A 16,255-nucleotide genomic window follows, 5' to 3' on the forward strand; every position below is an offset into this window, starting at 1 on the left:
TCCTGGTATCATTTTTGCTATTGTTTTTCACCCCAATTCTCTCTCTCTCTCTCTCACACACACACACACGGGCACACACCTTCACATTTGGCTCTATTGACTTCACTGAGTAGATACACTTATGTATGTCAAGTGTATATGTGAGTTTCATGCACATCCCCAGAGAAAAGGGGTCTGTCTCCTTGTTACGAAGCTCAGAACACAGAAGCAGACTCTTATGTTCACTCTGATTATTTTCCCTTTTGTACTGGAAAATAGTTGCTCCTAAATCATTCTAAAAGAGACAAGGGAAAAATATTAAACATAATTTAAGGATAGACAAACCAAGGTACTAAAGGAAATACTTCTCTTTTAAAGATTGGTTTATCTTATCTGAGGTTGAATTAAATTATGAATTAGGAATATAAATACAAATATATTAAGAAATAAATACAAATACAGATATATACAAATCATGAGATGATATGTCTTTGTCATTCACACTTCAAAGTTACATATAATAAACATTTATAATAAACATTTTGTTATTATGTAAATAGCTTTAACAAGTAGTAATGTATTACAATATTTTTCAGATATCACAAACTAATCACATTCCATAACTGCGTATCTTTCAAGGGAGTTAATTCCTCCCCTGCCCACTCCAGGGTGATCCTGCCACAGGATCGAAAGAGATCGAAAGCTAGAAAGAGAAGCCATTCATTTTAGGAGACCAGGCCCAGCACAAGATGGGAGTTTCTGCCTCTGCCAAGCCATGGTTTCTTCTCGTGCTAGATTTACCCCATTTACTAAACTAAGTAGTCAGTCTGCACTGATTTTTACATACCATCATACCTAAATGTACACAAATCTCTGTGCAAAGTAAATAAATCTGAGGTGCATTTCCAAACCTCATAAATCTAATTTATTTCCCTATCTGGCAAGGCAAGAATAATGTCTTTCATGAAAAAGACTGTCTCCAGGAGAAATCCCATCAGTGCAAGGGAGCCTGTGGAGAAGGGCTGGCCCTCCCACGAGGGCCCAGGACATAAATTTACAAAGTTTTCCACCAATTATCTTCATCAACTGCTTCAGATAAAAAGAGGAAATAAGGGTGATTCACAGACCTGTACCCCTGGGGATAAAAATATATGTTTATAAAAAAAAAAAAAAAAAAAAAAAAAAAAAAAGAAGAAAAAAAAAAAAAAGAGGAAATAAGGGACTGTCAGGTAAGTCACCTCAAGTCACACCCTAATAAAATTCATGACAATTCAGAAATTAGACAGCATGGGCTTCTAACATCCCACGTTCCCCACAGAAGATCGATGAAGGGAGGGACCTTCTAGTGCACTCCACAGCAGGATTATTTTTAAGCCCTCACCTTCCCCATGATAACCGAATTACGCTGACCACGGATGGAATCAAGGCCAATGAGCCTGGAAACTGCCCACGGGAAGTAATTTACCTCCTTATCTCATTTCTCTCTACCTCCTTTACCTGTCAGGAGATAGGGCTGATCAGGCCTGTGTCTTCCTTGTATTGTGTATGACGTGTGCCCACCAACTTCACCCTAGCTGAGGTGTATACACACTAACATCTCAGGATAAACATCTTTTCCCACTATTCCAATGAGCCTAATTATGTCAACCTAAGACTTAATTTCTTATAATAGCAAAACACACTGGAATTAGTTTTGCCCAAATGGAATATTTTAAACTTGGTGTCATTGTCTCAACAAAGATTTCTGTCCCTTGGCAACACAATCTTTTAGCCAGCGACCAAAGCTAGCTTCTCTATATCATCCCTCTGGCTTGCAGGACAGGAACCTTCCATCTTGTCTTAGCAGAGTCTTAGCAGCTGGACTTTGGGTGGGGATTTTACTTCCCTTCCCCTGTTTTTACCACACTGTTCTGGCGCCAAATGCCCTCTGCTGTGTCTGAGCAGAGCACCTGTGCAGTCTGACTCATGCTATCAGCGTGCAGGCTCTCCCTCTTCTGACAGCAGACCAGACCTCACACAGGTCTACGTGTGACTAGTTACCACGCAGACCTGTGTAATGACATGCCTCATACACGATCCTGAACACTATCTGCTCATCCAAGTAGGTGCGGTAACATGTCCTGACTGTGATCTGTATCATGTGTGATGAGCCCCCCTGGGACATGTGGTGGGGAGCTCAGCTCAGTTATGCATCTGTAATCCAAATTCAAGATTTTTTTTCAAGCATAGTGAATTATTGTTAAACTTTTTAAGTGGATCTTAAAAATATACACTTCAGCAGGTTATCTTGTATCATAACTACCAAAAAATCAATAACAAAATGTTCTCTAACACTCTTAACTAATGTCAATTAACAGTATAGAGTGAAAGGAAAAAATACAAGCAATTTACCTTTTCTCAACTATATTATGTTTCTAACAAAATGTGTCTTTCGCAGGAAATGGAGCAGAAAGGGCAAGGAGGAATCCTGTTCCAATAAACCAGGTGCAAGCAGCAAGCTCAGAAAACTTGCCCTGAATTATACTCTAGTTTATAGTTTGCAGATGAATCTAATGCATATTCACATTTTCCTGTTTGCTACAAATACTATGCCTTTTAACATAAAGTTTCATCTAAATTCATTTCTTTGGCATTTAAATTATGACTGTTGGAAGAAAAAAAATAGAATCATTGAAATTGGCTCAGAAACTTTTTAGTGCCCCCACTTTGGTCCTCTCCCCTCCCCCCAGCACACAAGCTTGTTTTCCTCTCCCAAGATTAAGAAGTTATGCAGCCTGACAATGCATTTTGCTCTTACAAGTCTTGACTTCACCACTGTTATTTTCTTTTTCACTTTTTTCTTCCAGCACCTGTTAGAAACAAGAGGAGGGTGCTTGTAGCAATTTGTTCTTTCCTCGGTCTTTAAGCAAAAGGTAGGGAGAAAAATCTGTAATGGTCTGAGATGCTTGAAAATATGATTGAAATTTTACTTTTAAAATTACCCACCCTGGAGGATTTTTAGATTTAATACCATATAAAAAAAAAAATCAAAGTATGTTTGCTGTTTACTATACTTGCTCCTTAGAACGTTAACCAGGCAGTAGACATAATGGCATCCTTTCTTTAAATATACAATCCAGGAAACTGGCAGATACTGAGATGAATTTTGATGACTTTATACTGAAGAAAATAGTACCATATAAAAGCAGATAAATATTTGAAAAGTAATAATTGTCTCTAAGGCCCATTCATTTTGTGTGTGTCTGTGTGTATATATATATATATATATATATACACGTGTGTGTGTATATATACACACACATATATATGTATACACACACACACACACACACGTGTTATATATATAAAATATCATACACACACACACACACACACACACACACACACAGATAGAGATACATTTTCCATGGTTCTTAATGACAGTTTACATACTGTCCCCTCTCTCTGTGTAGCGTTCTTTCTTTGGTGTGTCCCAGTTCTTCCAATAAGCACGTCTTTCATGGGCTACAAAGCATTTCTTTCAAGCCACCATAGCTAATATGGTGACATGATTACTTAATTTCCACGAGGAAGTGCGGCCTCTGGCTTTGCTGAGCCTTTAAAGACATGAAGTGCATTCCCCGCATTCAGAACCCTCACGGCATGTGGCTCAGCCTCTTTTGCAGACGAGGGAAACCCCACTGTGAGGGCGCCCTCCTCACTCACAGGGGCTTTTGTCTTGACGCTGCTACCTACCTTTTTCAAAAGCCAAGAGTTAATTGTTCAGTCCCTGCACAAGTAAAACCTCTCCGAATGCCACTTCCAAATATAGGCTCTCATTAATACCAGAGGCTGACCTGGGATCTTGTAGGACACCCTTTCCTTCCTCCAGCGAACATTTTGTCCCATTGCGTTTGCTTTACCCGACATCTGGAAGCCAGGCCCGCTTTAGAAATCACACTTCCTAGAACTTATCTAGCTCTCTGAGAGCACGGATAACTGGCAAGCTAAAGAAGTAAAATTACCTCTCTTGAAAATACTTAAGCACTTTTTTCCCTCTCCACTGAAATCCCGAAGAACAGCCCATTTTGAACCAGAATAATTTAGTCTGACAACAGATTCTTCCTCTGTTCACAGCTGTCCCAGAGGGAGGAGCTGAAATCCGAACCTCTCCTCTGTGATTGGATCCTTCTTGCAAAAGAGAGGAAAAAAAAAAACCCTCCCAGCCAAAACGGGCTCAGTTCGTAAAGAAGCCAGGCGACTTCAGAGGCGCCGGCCCGTCCGCCAGCCGCACCTGAGCGCGGCCCCAGCCCGAGCCCCGCCGGCCGCGATGCTCTAGGGACCGGCCGCGTCCTCCCGCCGGACCGTTATCCGCGCCGGGAGCCCGCCGGACTCGCCGGCAAGATGCCGCGCTCTTTCCTGGTCAAGAAGCATTTCAACGCCTCCAAAAAGCCTAACTACAGCGAACTGGACACACACACAGGTAAAAAAAAATAATAATAATAAATAAATAAATAAATAAAATTTAAAGAAGGGAATTCTCTCTATCTACCTGTCGATCTCTCTGTATATCTATAAATCTATCGATACGTGTTACAACTCAAATATTATTACCAAAGAACCAAAGTTGTTTTCTTTTCAGTGTCCTAAAAGAGAGTTCAGATTATTTTGATAATTTCGGGTAAGTTTTAATTCAAAACTTTTAGAGCTCCTAACTGACAAGGAAAACTTCATTCAACTCTTGCAACTTCATTTTCTAAAGCTTGTATATACATGCATAATGAGTACATGGAGGATGAGTAACACATACGTAAATGTTGAGTTACTGCTTTTTTCATGTAATAATGTTCCTTTCCTTCAGAAAGCAGCTTGATCTACACGTATCTTTGTACTCACAAAGAACCTGAAAATAACCCATGCATAAAATGGAAAACAACTTTTTTTTTTTTGTATCTTTAAAATAATATATAAATTTTTCCTCCTCAGTGCAGATTGTGAAGGCACCCACTTGGCTGCACTCCTTCACTGCACAGCATGTTACAGCTCCTGTCACACTATGTATGCAGGAGGCATAGATGTGCATTAAAGCACAAGTATTTAGCAGCAAGGGTGGAAATGAATGTTTTGCCAATGCCTGTGTCTTTCCTAAATGAGTCTATTTACTTCATTGTAAAGTCCTGTGTGTGGGTGTTGCAAAGTAGCTCCTTAGTGTGTTTTCGAAGTTATTTATTTTTTTTACCTTAATCTTTCCTTTCCTTTTCTTTCCACTAGTGATTATTTCCCCATATCTCTATGAGAGTTACCCCATGCCTGTCATACCACAACCAGAGATCCTCAGCTCGGGAGCATACAGCCCCATTACCGTGTGGACTACAGCAGCTCCATTCCACTCCCCACTACCCAATGGCCTCTCTCCTCTTTCTGGATACCCCTCATCCTTGGGGCGAGTGAGTCCCCCTCCTCCATCTGACACTTCGTCCAAGGACCACAGTGGCTCAGAAAGCCCCATTAGTGATGAAGAGGAAAGACTACAATCCAAGCTTTCAGACCCCCATGCTATTGAAGCTGAAAAGTTTCAGTGCAATTTATGCAATAAAACCTATTCAACTTTTTCTGGGCTGGCCAAACATAAGCAGTTGCACTGTGATGCCCAGTCTAGGAAATCTTTCAGCTGTAAATACTGTGACAAGGAATATGTGAGCCTGGGCGCCCTTAAGATGCACATTCGGACCCACACTTTACCCTGTGTCTGCAAGATCTGTGGCAAGGCGTTTTCCAGACCCTGGTTACTTCAAGGACACATTAGAACTCACACTGGTAAGAGAAAAATGTAGACAGGAATGTGACTGTCTGATAGAATGAAGCTCTGGGCTGCCTGTTGAATTTTCATTAAGTAGTGGCACAGTGTTTTTTTAATGATGGATGATCATTTATAGCTACTTCCTGATCACTCAAAAATTTGTTAGAGCAGAGTGCTCCATTTCTTGTTAACAGCCTCTGTTCCAGACTGCAAACAGCATTTAGACTTTGGAAAGTAGAGTCAGAAAGTTTGGTCTCAAAGATCAGTTAGAAAATCAGGAAAGATGTGCTTGAATGTGTGTTCTGTGAAACTGCTCCCAATATTCAGCAAACACAGATGTTGCTATCTTCATCAGCTGACTTGGAGATGTGTGAAGGGTTTACCTATAGTTTTCTGTTGGTTACATTCTTGCCGTGGTATCACCCCATAGCAAGTTAGAGAATTAGAACTGAATTTACTCTCTGCTGTTTTATTATATTTTGTTTTTTGCTGCTGAATATTTTATTCCTAGCACAAAATCATCCTGCAGGGAGCCAAGGCATTTATCCAACCTTAGTCATAATACAGAATGAGGGAAAAGGGGAAATATTAGGAAATGTTGGGAGGAGCTCAACATTAGCTGCACCTGCTGAAGCAGAAAGCTTTAATAAGTGAAAGTCCTAGAACTGCATGAAATATTTCTGCATGAGTAGCAGCAGTAACAATATTCTTGGTGTGATTTTTTAATGCAATATTCAAATTTATCTTAAATGGCCAGATATGAAAATAAGTATCTGTTATGGGGAATTTTAATCAAGTTTTTTTTTTTTTATAAAGTGTGATTGTTATTCACAATAACTTTATCTAACTTTATGTTTCCTCTAAAAACACTGACTGTCTTTCTTTTCCAACCCCCACCTCCACCCCCAGGGGAGAAGCCTTTTTCTTGCCCTCACTGCAACAGAGCATTTGCAGACAGGTCAAATCTGAGGGCTCACCTGCAGACCCACTCGGATGTAAAGAAATACCAGTGCAAAAACTGCTCCAAAACCTTCTCCAGAATGTCTCTTCTGCACAAACATGAGGAATCTGGCTGCTGTGTAGCACACTGAGTTACGCAATCAATGTTTACTCGAACAGAATGCATTTCTTCACTCCGACTCCAAATGACAAATAAAAGTCCAAAGGCATTTTCTCTTGTGCTTACCGACCAGATAATGTGTATAGGCGCGTGCACGCGCGCACACACACACACACACACACACACAGGCGCATGCAGACACACACACACACACACATACACACACACACACACTAAAAGCTGCAAGAGCACGAAATCCATGTGTTCAAAGTTAATCCTTTCCATGTGAAGTTTGAAATTACTATATATTTACTGACAGCTAGATTGAGAGGATAAAAGACAAGAATCTTTCTCTTCAAAAGATGAAGCAAAAAGCACATTGCATCTTTTCTCACTAAGAAAGAATGCAAAGATTTACATTGCTGCCAAATCATTTCAACTGAAAAGAACAGTATTGCTTTTGTAATAGAGTTTGTAATAGAATTTCCTATAGGAAGAGAATTTGCCAGACGCTATCTCAGGTGCCTTATAAAGTATTTCAAGTTTACTTCATTACATGTCTGATGTCTGGTTATCATTTTTGAACTAAAGCCTTTTTTGATTACCTGTAATGCTTTAAACTGTATTTTTAAGAGAGAGACAGAGAAAGAGGAAAAAAAAAAAAAAAAGAACAGGAACAAAACACAGGAGAATGTATTGAGAGTGTTTTGTTTTTGTTTTTGCCAGCAAAGAGTATGCTCCCTGGGGGAGGAGGGAAAGAATGGCTTTGAACATTCCTGGTGCATGCTCTATGTCTTACCTTTTAAAAGAACTTTTAATGATTTTCTAAAATTAATTAAAGATGGGAATAAGTGCAAGAAAGGGTTCTTAGAAACTCAGTAATGTACTTAAACTATTTTAAATGCATATGACAAATGCAATTCATACAGCACCCTTCCAAGTGCCTTTTTAAAGTAATTGTATAGATGATGAGTCAATGTAAATTTGTGTTTATTTTTATATGATTGAATGAGTTTTGTATGAAAGTGAGATGTTGTCTATAGCTGATGCTTATAAACAACCTGAAGATTTGTGAAATCAATGTTTCTTTTTTAAAAAACAATTTTTAAAGGTCATTTTTTACAATAAACATTTTTGATTTAAAACCCATTGTTTGTATACTATTTTTGGAGACTTTACTTACTTCATGATTAGTACCAAAGTTCTATACAAAGAAATTTATTCTTAATAAGAAAAAAAATGGATAGCATTTTTATGAACATCGTGTTATTTTTATGTATTAGATTATAATAAAGTATAGTGCTATTATTTTTTTCTTTACTCTTAAGATAATATTGTCACATTCAAAAAGATCACAATAGTTGTAGTTCTAAGTATATACATTTAACAAAAAACTACACTCTCTGAGGGCTAAAATATTCATATTAATACTCAAGGATAGTTTTCAGAACTTGTTATTTATGATGACTTTATTAGGTTGCTCTATGCAAATTATAATCACTCATTGTAATGAGTGATTATCACGTAGACCCTGGAATAGTTGATGAGGGTTTTTGTTTTTGTTTTTGTTTTAAAGATTTTATTTATTTGACACAAGTAGGGAGAGAGGGGGAAGCAGGCTCCCTGCCAAGCAGAGAGCCTGATCCGGGGCTCGATCCCAGGACACCAGGATTGTGACTTGAGCCAAAAGCAAAGGCTTAACCTACTGGGCCACTCAGGTGCCCCATAGTTTTAAAAGAAATACCACTTAATGAAACATAAGAGGAAAAAATAGAAAATCTGCATGAAAAGATCAGGAAAACTGGATTTATGAGAAATTAGACAAGTCGGAAAATTAAGCCATGGAAAGAAAATTTAGTGATACAAAAAGAAAGGATAGGTTTGATGGGAGCAGGGCTAAATAATACAAAGTTAAGTTTTCCATTTATAGTTTTATGAACTAGCTCCCACCCAAGCCCGAGATACACTTCATAAAATATAGTACAAGCAGCCATTCTATATACAAGCACATGTTTACCAAATGCTTGGATACTAACTCATATGTAAAAATGCTAACATTATAACCCTAGTGACAATTACCAAAATATATTTGAATCCAAACTCCGAACCCACTATGAAGATAGTTCCTGCTAACATTAAGCACTTCTTGTATACTCAGAGTTTGCAGAATTATTATCATCCCTTCTAATGTCCTTGTGATAACAAATAAAAGCCAGAACTAGTATCTCAAAGATATTAGTTATAGACCATTAGTAAGTGACCTAAAATACCAATACTATTCTCTTAATGTTCACACACATTCCACTGTATGTTATATTTAAATTTTTGGCCAACATATAAAAAAGGTGTGCATTTGACTAAAAAAAGGAAAACTTTTAAATATATACATATACGTGTGTGTATATGTATATAGTATATGTATAGTGTGTATATATATATATATATTACTAAAGTGATTACCTGTAAGTTTCCAGGCCACCTAATATGTAGAAGTTTCTTACAAGGGTAAATGGGAGTGAGTTAAACATTCTCAAATTTATCTGCTTAGCTAACCCAGGAACCATATCTACCCACATTTCCCTCATGTGTAGATCTACAAGCAAATCATTTCTTGGTCTCCAAAAATTAAAACGGATCATTTTCTAAAAAAGTCTGCTCATTGATTTAATTTCTTAGTGAACAATTAGTAATAATAATGTTATAATATATTTCCACTTTATCCTTGCCATTCTAACTTCATTCATCCTTAAAATATTTTACTTTCATCAAGGTAACATGAGTTTGAATTGCAGTACATGAGATGTGAAGATTTTCTGTAATATGGCTCAGTAATCATTTAGCACTTTTAGTGTTTTTACCAAGGTCTTCAACTAGATACCTGCTCTTCTGCAACACATAAGACCTGGCTCAAATGTTATTGACTCTGAAATACTTTTCCAAATTTGCTCTTTCTGGGATCTTTGTTAATTTTTTATTGATACCCTTATTTTTCACCAGACAGAGCATTGTTCAAGCATACATTCCCAGTACTCAAAACATCATCTGGAACACAGACATCAACAAATGTTTGTTGAATGAATAAATGGATAAAATAAGAGAAATTGGTGAAAAATAGCTTGCAGATCTAAAATAAATCCAATGTATCCCCTTTAATGAAAAGGGTGTTCATAGTTTTTGAGAGATCCTCCAAGCAAATTTACTAATATGTCTCCTAACATAGTGATAACAGCTTACCCCCTACCCCACCAACAAAAAGTGAAGAGGGCAAGTACAATGTATGTGGGCCAGATTTGTTAAGCCTTCTGAGAGCCTGAACTTTGAAAACTTTGGATTTTAATAATAAGCATATAGGTTGATAAGCATGTTCTCATTATCCTCAATTTTTTTCCTATAATATGAGACAGTGTGGTCTAGTAAAAAGAGCACCAGCTTTTAAATGCAACATATGAGAAGATATTGCTTCAGTTTATATAACCACCAGCAGTGGTGGATTTTCCCACATTCTTTGGTAATAAACTATTTAGGTGTCAAAAAAATAAAATAAAATAAAAAATAAATAAATGCAACTTATGTGTTCTCTGAATCATTGCCTTCAACTTATTGGCTTTATATCCTTATGCAACTTAATTAACCCCTCAGTGTCTGTACTTCCTAAGTGTAAAATAGAAATAGATTCTTTATAGTATCACTATAAAGTACTATGCAGTCCTTGTAGATAATATCAGGTACCCAGTGCTATCATCAAATGCTTACTGTGTACCAGCTCTTGTATTAGGAAACCTACATATGTCATCTTCAATGGGAAAAAATGTATCTATGGAAGTTGGTATTTTACAGATAAAGATATTAAACTCAGAGATAATGGAGCCAAGATAGGAAAGGCAGTGAATTGCAAAATTGAAATCAAACCCAGATTCTTCTGGCTCCAGAGACCCCACTTCTTCCACTGCACCAAGAGAGTGGAGAGGCGGCTAAAGTACACTCAGCATGGTGATTTATAAGTTGTAGGCATGTTGGGAGAGTCGTTGAAAAGGACAATGATAATGTGCCCTGAAATTAAATATTTTAAGGGTGAATTTAGGAGCTATCATTATTCAGGAATTATGCAGTTACATACAACAATTTTCAAGGCCATTCCAGTTTCCTTCTAGAAATCCTGTTGGCTCCACTTCCTCAAGTATGGACGCTCCCTGTCATGACATGTTCACTTACAGCCACCCTAAGTTCTCCTGGTGCCTGGGAGCCCATTTCCTCTGGTCTGCTCTCTGTGGAGATGAAAAGCAGCTGGTCTCCATCCTCTGTACATTAACACTTCATCTTCTGAAGGCCACTGTTACTCCCTCACACACACATACTCCTCACCCAGGCTTTTATCTTCCTGGCCTAAAAAGTCTTCCAAGCTAAACAGTCATTTCTTTCACCACTAAAACGTGGACACTCTAGTGTAATGAGGCAATTATAATTTTGAAAAGTCTAAAGCTTCCCTGGCTAAGAGCCACATCCAAGAAAATGTTCCTACTTTAGATATGAGAAACATTTTGAGCAAAACTAATTTGAGAATGAGTGTTCTGTCATCTAGGGAAGTAACAACTCTCAAAAAAGATGACTTTTCTCTCATTCTTGTTAAGAACCTCATTAGAAGCAGATGAAGTACAAAAGTATCCCCCATATTTGAGATGGACACATAGGAGGGAAAAAACTTTCATCTAATTTTTAGTAGTAAATGTAGAGAATCTACAACCATACGAGTAAATCTCTGGCTAAAGTTAGATTTAGTTAGCCCCTCAGCCCTCCAGGAAGTAATAATTACTTTGTGGAAAGCATGCATGTAAAAAAGCAACAAGCATGGCAACTTTTCCGTTGTGGCACTTAGCCAGACCCCCAAACAATGAGAGATTAGCAAAGGAAATGGCAGCATATCCATGTCCACAAACTCCAAAGGGACTGGTGAGGTATTTATAGGAGTGAGTGGGAGAGCTGCTGTGAATATAGGATGGGACATTTATATATTTTCTGTACTAGCTCATTTAATCAAGCTCCTCCGGTTAGGACAGTCAGTTTAAGCCATTCAGCCAGTTCTTTCCTACACTTGTAGAGAAAACTGTGAGGCCCTTCAAATTATCACTAAGCAGTTTTTGTAGACAATGGCTAGAGACATGAACCAGTCATACACCAATTTTAGCAGTTGGAATGGGGGTCTCTCTCTGTAAATTCACTCTGGGGACAGAATTTACTCCCCATGCCAGATAAGGAGCACCACTTACTCTACTTCTTCTACTACACACTTAGAGGGTAGCAATATTTAATTTAAGGAGTAGAAAGGATATAACTGGATTGAATAAAATTGTGACATAAATGTGTGGCAATTATATTTCCTGTGAGTTCCAACATGTCTGCCTACTTATCCATCACATGTATAGAGGTTTAAAGAATTCCCATATTAAGACTTTGCTTTAGATTTGTCAGAAAGGACAGTGAACGTGGCTATCAGCTTTAGCATATGCGGTATCACTGACCTACAGGATCTGAGATCCTGTCATGGCTCCAGACTTGCTGAGTCTCAGTGTGCACAGGATCACCTGTGGGTCTTGTTGACATCTTGGTTTGGTGGGTCTGGAGAGAGTTGTGAGAGTTTGCAATTCTAGCCAGCTCCCGGGGGGCGGGGGGCATGTCCATGCTGCTGATCCTTGCATCTCACTTTAACTAACCAAGCTCTAACCTCAAGCTTCACTCCTAGCCCCATGCTTTTCCCACCCAACCTGAGTTCCTCATCTGAAGCAAGCCAAAATGTCTAGAGGGCAGGAGTATACTGCAGACAGATTAGTCAGCAAGTGGGGTCCGGAATATGCCTGCACTCCAAGTCTGCCTAGGTGAAGGCAGGGTCAGGAGGAGATAGGACAAGACAGACTTCTACCAAAGCCAGCTTCCTTTTCTCCACACCTCTCTGATCCCTACAAGTCACCTGATACCCTAATCCCTGATCTACCTAACAAGCTGACCTGGTCATGCTTTGGTTTTCATATCTCTACTCCAATTTTCTTTTTTTTTTTTTTAATTTTTTAAAATTTTTTTATTAACATATCACAGAACTCACCATAGCCCATATCTCCCCCAATGTCCATAACCCAACCACACTCTCCTTAAGCCCCTCCCCCAGGCAACCCTCAGCTTTTTTTGTGTGAGATTAAGAGTCTCTTATGGTTTGTCTTCCTGATCCCATCTTGTTTCATTTTTTCCTTCCCTACCCCCAAGCCCCCCACTTTGCCTCTCCACTTCCTCATATCAGGAAGATCAAATGATAATTGTCTTTCTCTGATTGACTTTTTTCGCTTATCATAATACCCTCTAGTTCCATCCACATCATCGCGAATGGAAAGATTTCATTCCTTTTGATAGCTGCATAGCATTCCTGTGTGTGTGTGTGTGTGTGTATCACATCTTCTTTATCCATTCATCTGTTTATGGGAATCTAGGTTTTTTCCATAGATTGGTTATTGTGGACATTGCTTCTATAAACATATGGGTGCACGTGCCCCTTTGGATCACTACGTTTGTATATTTAGGGTAAATACCCAGCAGTGTGATTGCATGCTCTATTTTCAACTTTTTGAGGAACCTCCATGCTGTTTTCCAGAGTGGCTGCACCAGCTTGCATTCCCACCAACAGTGTAGGAGGGTTCCCCTTTCTCTGCATTCTCTCCAGCATTGGTCTTTTCCTGACTTGTTAATTTTAGCCATTCTGACTGGTGTGAGGTGGTATCTCATTGTGGTTTTGATTTCAATTTCCCTGATGCCGAGTGATATGGACACTTTTTCACGTGTCTGTTGGCCATCTGGATGTCTTCTTTGCAGAAATGTCTGTTCATGTCCTCTGCCCATTTCTTGATTGGATTCTTTGTACTTTGGATGTTGAGTTTGATAAATTCGTTATAGATTTTTGATACTAACCCTTAATCTGATATGTTGTTTGCAAATATCTTCTCCCATTCTATCAGTTGTCTTTTGGTTTTGTCGACTGTTTGCTTTGCTATGCAAAAACTTTTGATCTTGATGAAGTCCCAATAGTTCATTTTTGCCCTTGCTTCCCTTGCCTTTGGCAATGTTTCCAGGAAGAAGTTGCTGAGGCTGAGGTCAAAGAGGTTACTGCCTGGGTTCTCATCAAGGATTTTGATGGATTCTTTTCTCACATTGAGGTCTTTCATTCATTTGGAGTCTATTTTTGTGTGTGGTATAAGGAAATGGTCCAGTTTCATTTTTCTGAATGTGGCTGTCCAAATTTCCCAGCACCATTTGTTGAAAAGACTTTTTCCCATTGGACATTCTTTCCTGCTTTGTCAAAAATTAGTTGACCATAGAGTTGAGGGTGTATTTCTAGCCTCTCTGTTCTGTTCTGCTGATCTTTGTGTCTGTTTTTGTGCCAGTACCATGCTGTCTTAATGAAGACAGCTTTGTAATAGAGCTTGAAGTCTGGAATTGTGATGCCACCAACTTTGGCTTTCTTTTTCAACATTCCTCCAGCTATTCAAGGTCTTTTCTGGTTTCATGTAAATTTTAAGATTATTTGTTCTATTTCTTTGGGGAAAAAAAAGATGGTATTTTGATAGGAATTGCATTAAACGTGTAGATTGCTTTAGGTAGCATTGACATTTTCACAATATTTGTTCTTCCAATCCATGAGCATGGAACACTTTTCCATTTCTTTGTGCCCTCCTCAATTTATTTCATGAGTACTTTATAGTTTTCTGAGTACAGACTCTTTGACTTTTTGGTTAGGTTTATTCCTATGTTTTATGGTTTTGTGTGCAATTGTAAATGGGATTGATCCCTTAATTTCTCTTACCTCTGTTTTATTGTTGGTGTAGAGAAATGCATCTGATTTCTGTGCATTGACTTTATAGCCTGACACTTTACTGAATTTCTGTACAAGTTCTAGCAGATCTGGAGTGGAGTATTTTGGGTTTTCCACATAAAGTATCATATCATCTGCAGAGTGATAGTTTGATTGCCTCTTTGCTGGTTTGGATGCCTTTAATTTCTTTGTGTTCTCTGATTGCTGAGGCTAGGACTTCTAGTACTATGTTGAATAGCAGTGGTGGTAATGGACATGCCTGCCATGTTCCCGACATTAGCGGAAAAGTTCTCAGTTTTTCTCCATTGAAAATTATATTCACTGTGGGTTTTTCATAGATGGCTTTGATGATATTGAGGTGTGCCCTCTATCCCTACACTTTGAAGAGTTTTGATCAAGAAATGATGCTGTCAAATGCTTTTTCAGCATCTATTGAGAGTATCATATGGTTCTTGTTCTTTCTTTTATTACATTCATTGATTTGCAGATGTTGACCCAACCTTGCAGCCCTGGAATAAATCCCACTTGGTCGTGGTGAATAATCCTTTTTTTTTTAAATTTTATTTATTTATTTGACAGATCACAAGTAGGCAGAGAGGCAGGCAGAGAGAGAGGAGGAAGCAGGCTCCCCGCTGAGCAGAAAGACCGATGTGGGGCTCGAGCCCAGGATCCTGGCATCATGACCTGGGCTGAAGGCAGAGGCTTTAACCCACTGAACCACCCAGGTGCCCCGTGAATAATCCTTTTAATGTACTGTTGGATCCTATTGGCTAGTATTTTGGTGAGAATTTTCCCATCTGTGTTCATCAAAGATATTGGTCTGTAATTGTCTTTTTTGATGGGGTCTTTGTCTAGTTTTGCGATCAAGGTAATGCTGGCCTCATAAAATGAGTTTGGTAGTTTTCCTTCCATTTCTATTTTTTGGGAACAGTTTCAGCAGGATAGAAATTAATTGTTTTTTAAATGCTTGGTAGAATTCCCTTGGGAAGCCATCTGGCCCTGGGCTCTTGTTTGTTTGGAGACTTTTGATGACTGCTTCAATCTCCTTACTGGTTATGGATCTCTTCAGGCTTTCTATTTCTTTCTTTCAGTTTTGGTAGTTTATACGTTTTTAGGAATGCACCCACTTCTTCCAGATTGTCAAATTTGCTGGCATATTGTTGCTTATAATATGTTCTTATAATTGTTTGTATTTCTTTGGTGTTGGTTATGATCTCTCCTCTTTCATTCATGATTTTATTTATTTGGATCCTTTCTATTTTCTTTTTGATAAGTTTGGCCAGGGTTTATCAATTTTATTTTCTTTCAAAGAATTAGCTTCTAGTTTTGTTGAATTGTTCTATTGTTGTTTGTTTTGTTTTGTTTTGTTTTTGTTTTTGTTTGTTTGTTCATTTCTATTTCATTGATTTCTGTTCTGATCTTTATTATTTCTCTTCTTCTGGGTTTAGGCTCTCTTTGTTGTTCTTTCTCCAGCTCTGTTAGGTGTAGGGTTAGGTTGTATACTTGAGACCTTTCTTATTTCTTGAGAAAGGCTTGTATGCTATATATTTTCCTCTCAGGACTGCCTTTGTTGTGCCCCACAAATTTT

The 16,255-nt window shown here is 38.3% G+C and overlaps 1 protein-coding gene across 1 annotated transcript; it reads left to right on the plus strand.

Annotated features, from left to right (window-relative positions):
- The first annotated feature begins 4,185 nt into the window (after positions 1 to 4,185).
- Positions 4,186 to 7,963, plus strand: SNAI2 (snail family transcriptional repressor 2). The gene is made up of 3 exons (XM_082719378.1): positions 4,186 to 4,441; positions 5,230 to 5,775; positions 6,668 to 7,963. The coding sequence occupies exons 1-3, from the start codon at positions 4,363 to 4,365 to the stop codon at positions 6,847 to 6,849; spliced, it is 807 nt and encodes a 268-aa protein (XP_082575504.1). The 5' UTR covers positions 4,186 to 4,362; the 3' UTR covers positions 6,850 to 7,963.
- The last annotated feature ends 8,292 nt before the right edge of the window (positions 7,964 to 16,255 follow it).

The sequence above is a fragment of the Mustela nivalis genome (genome assembly GCF_964662115.1).
Source record: "Mustela nivalis genome assembly, chromosome: 2".
NCBI lineage: Eukaryota > Metazoa > Chordata > Mammalia > Carnivora > Mustelidae > Mustela > Mustela nivalis.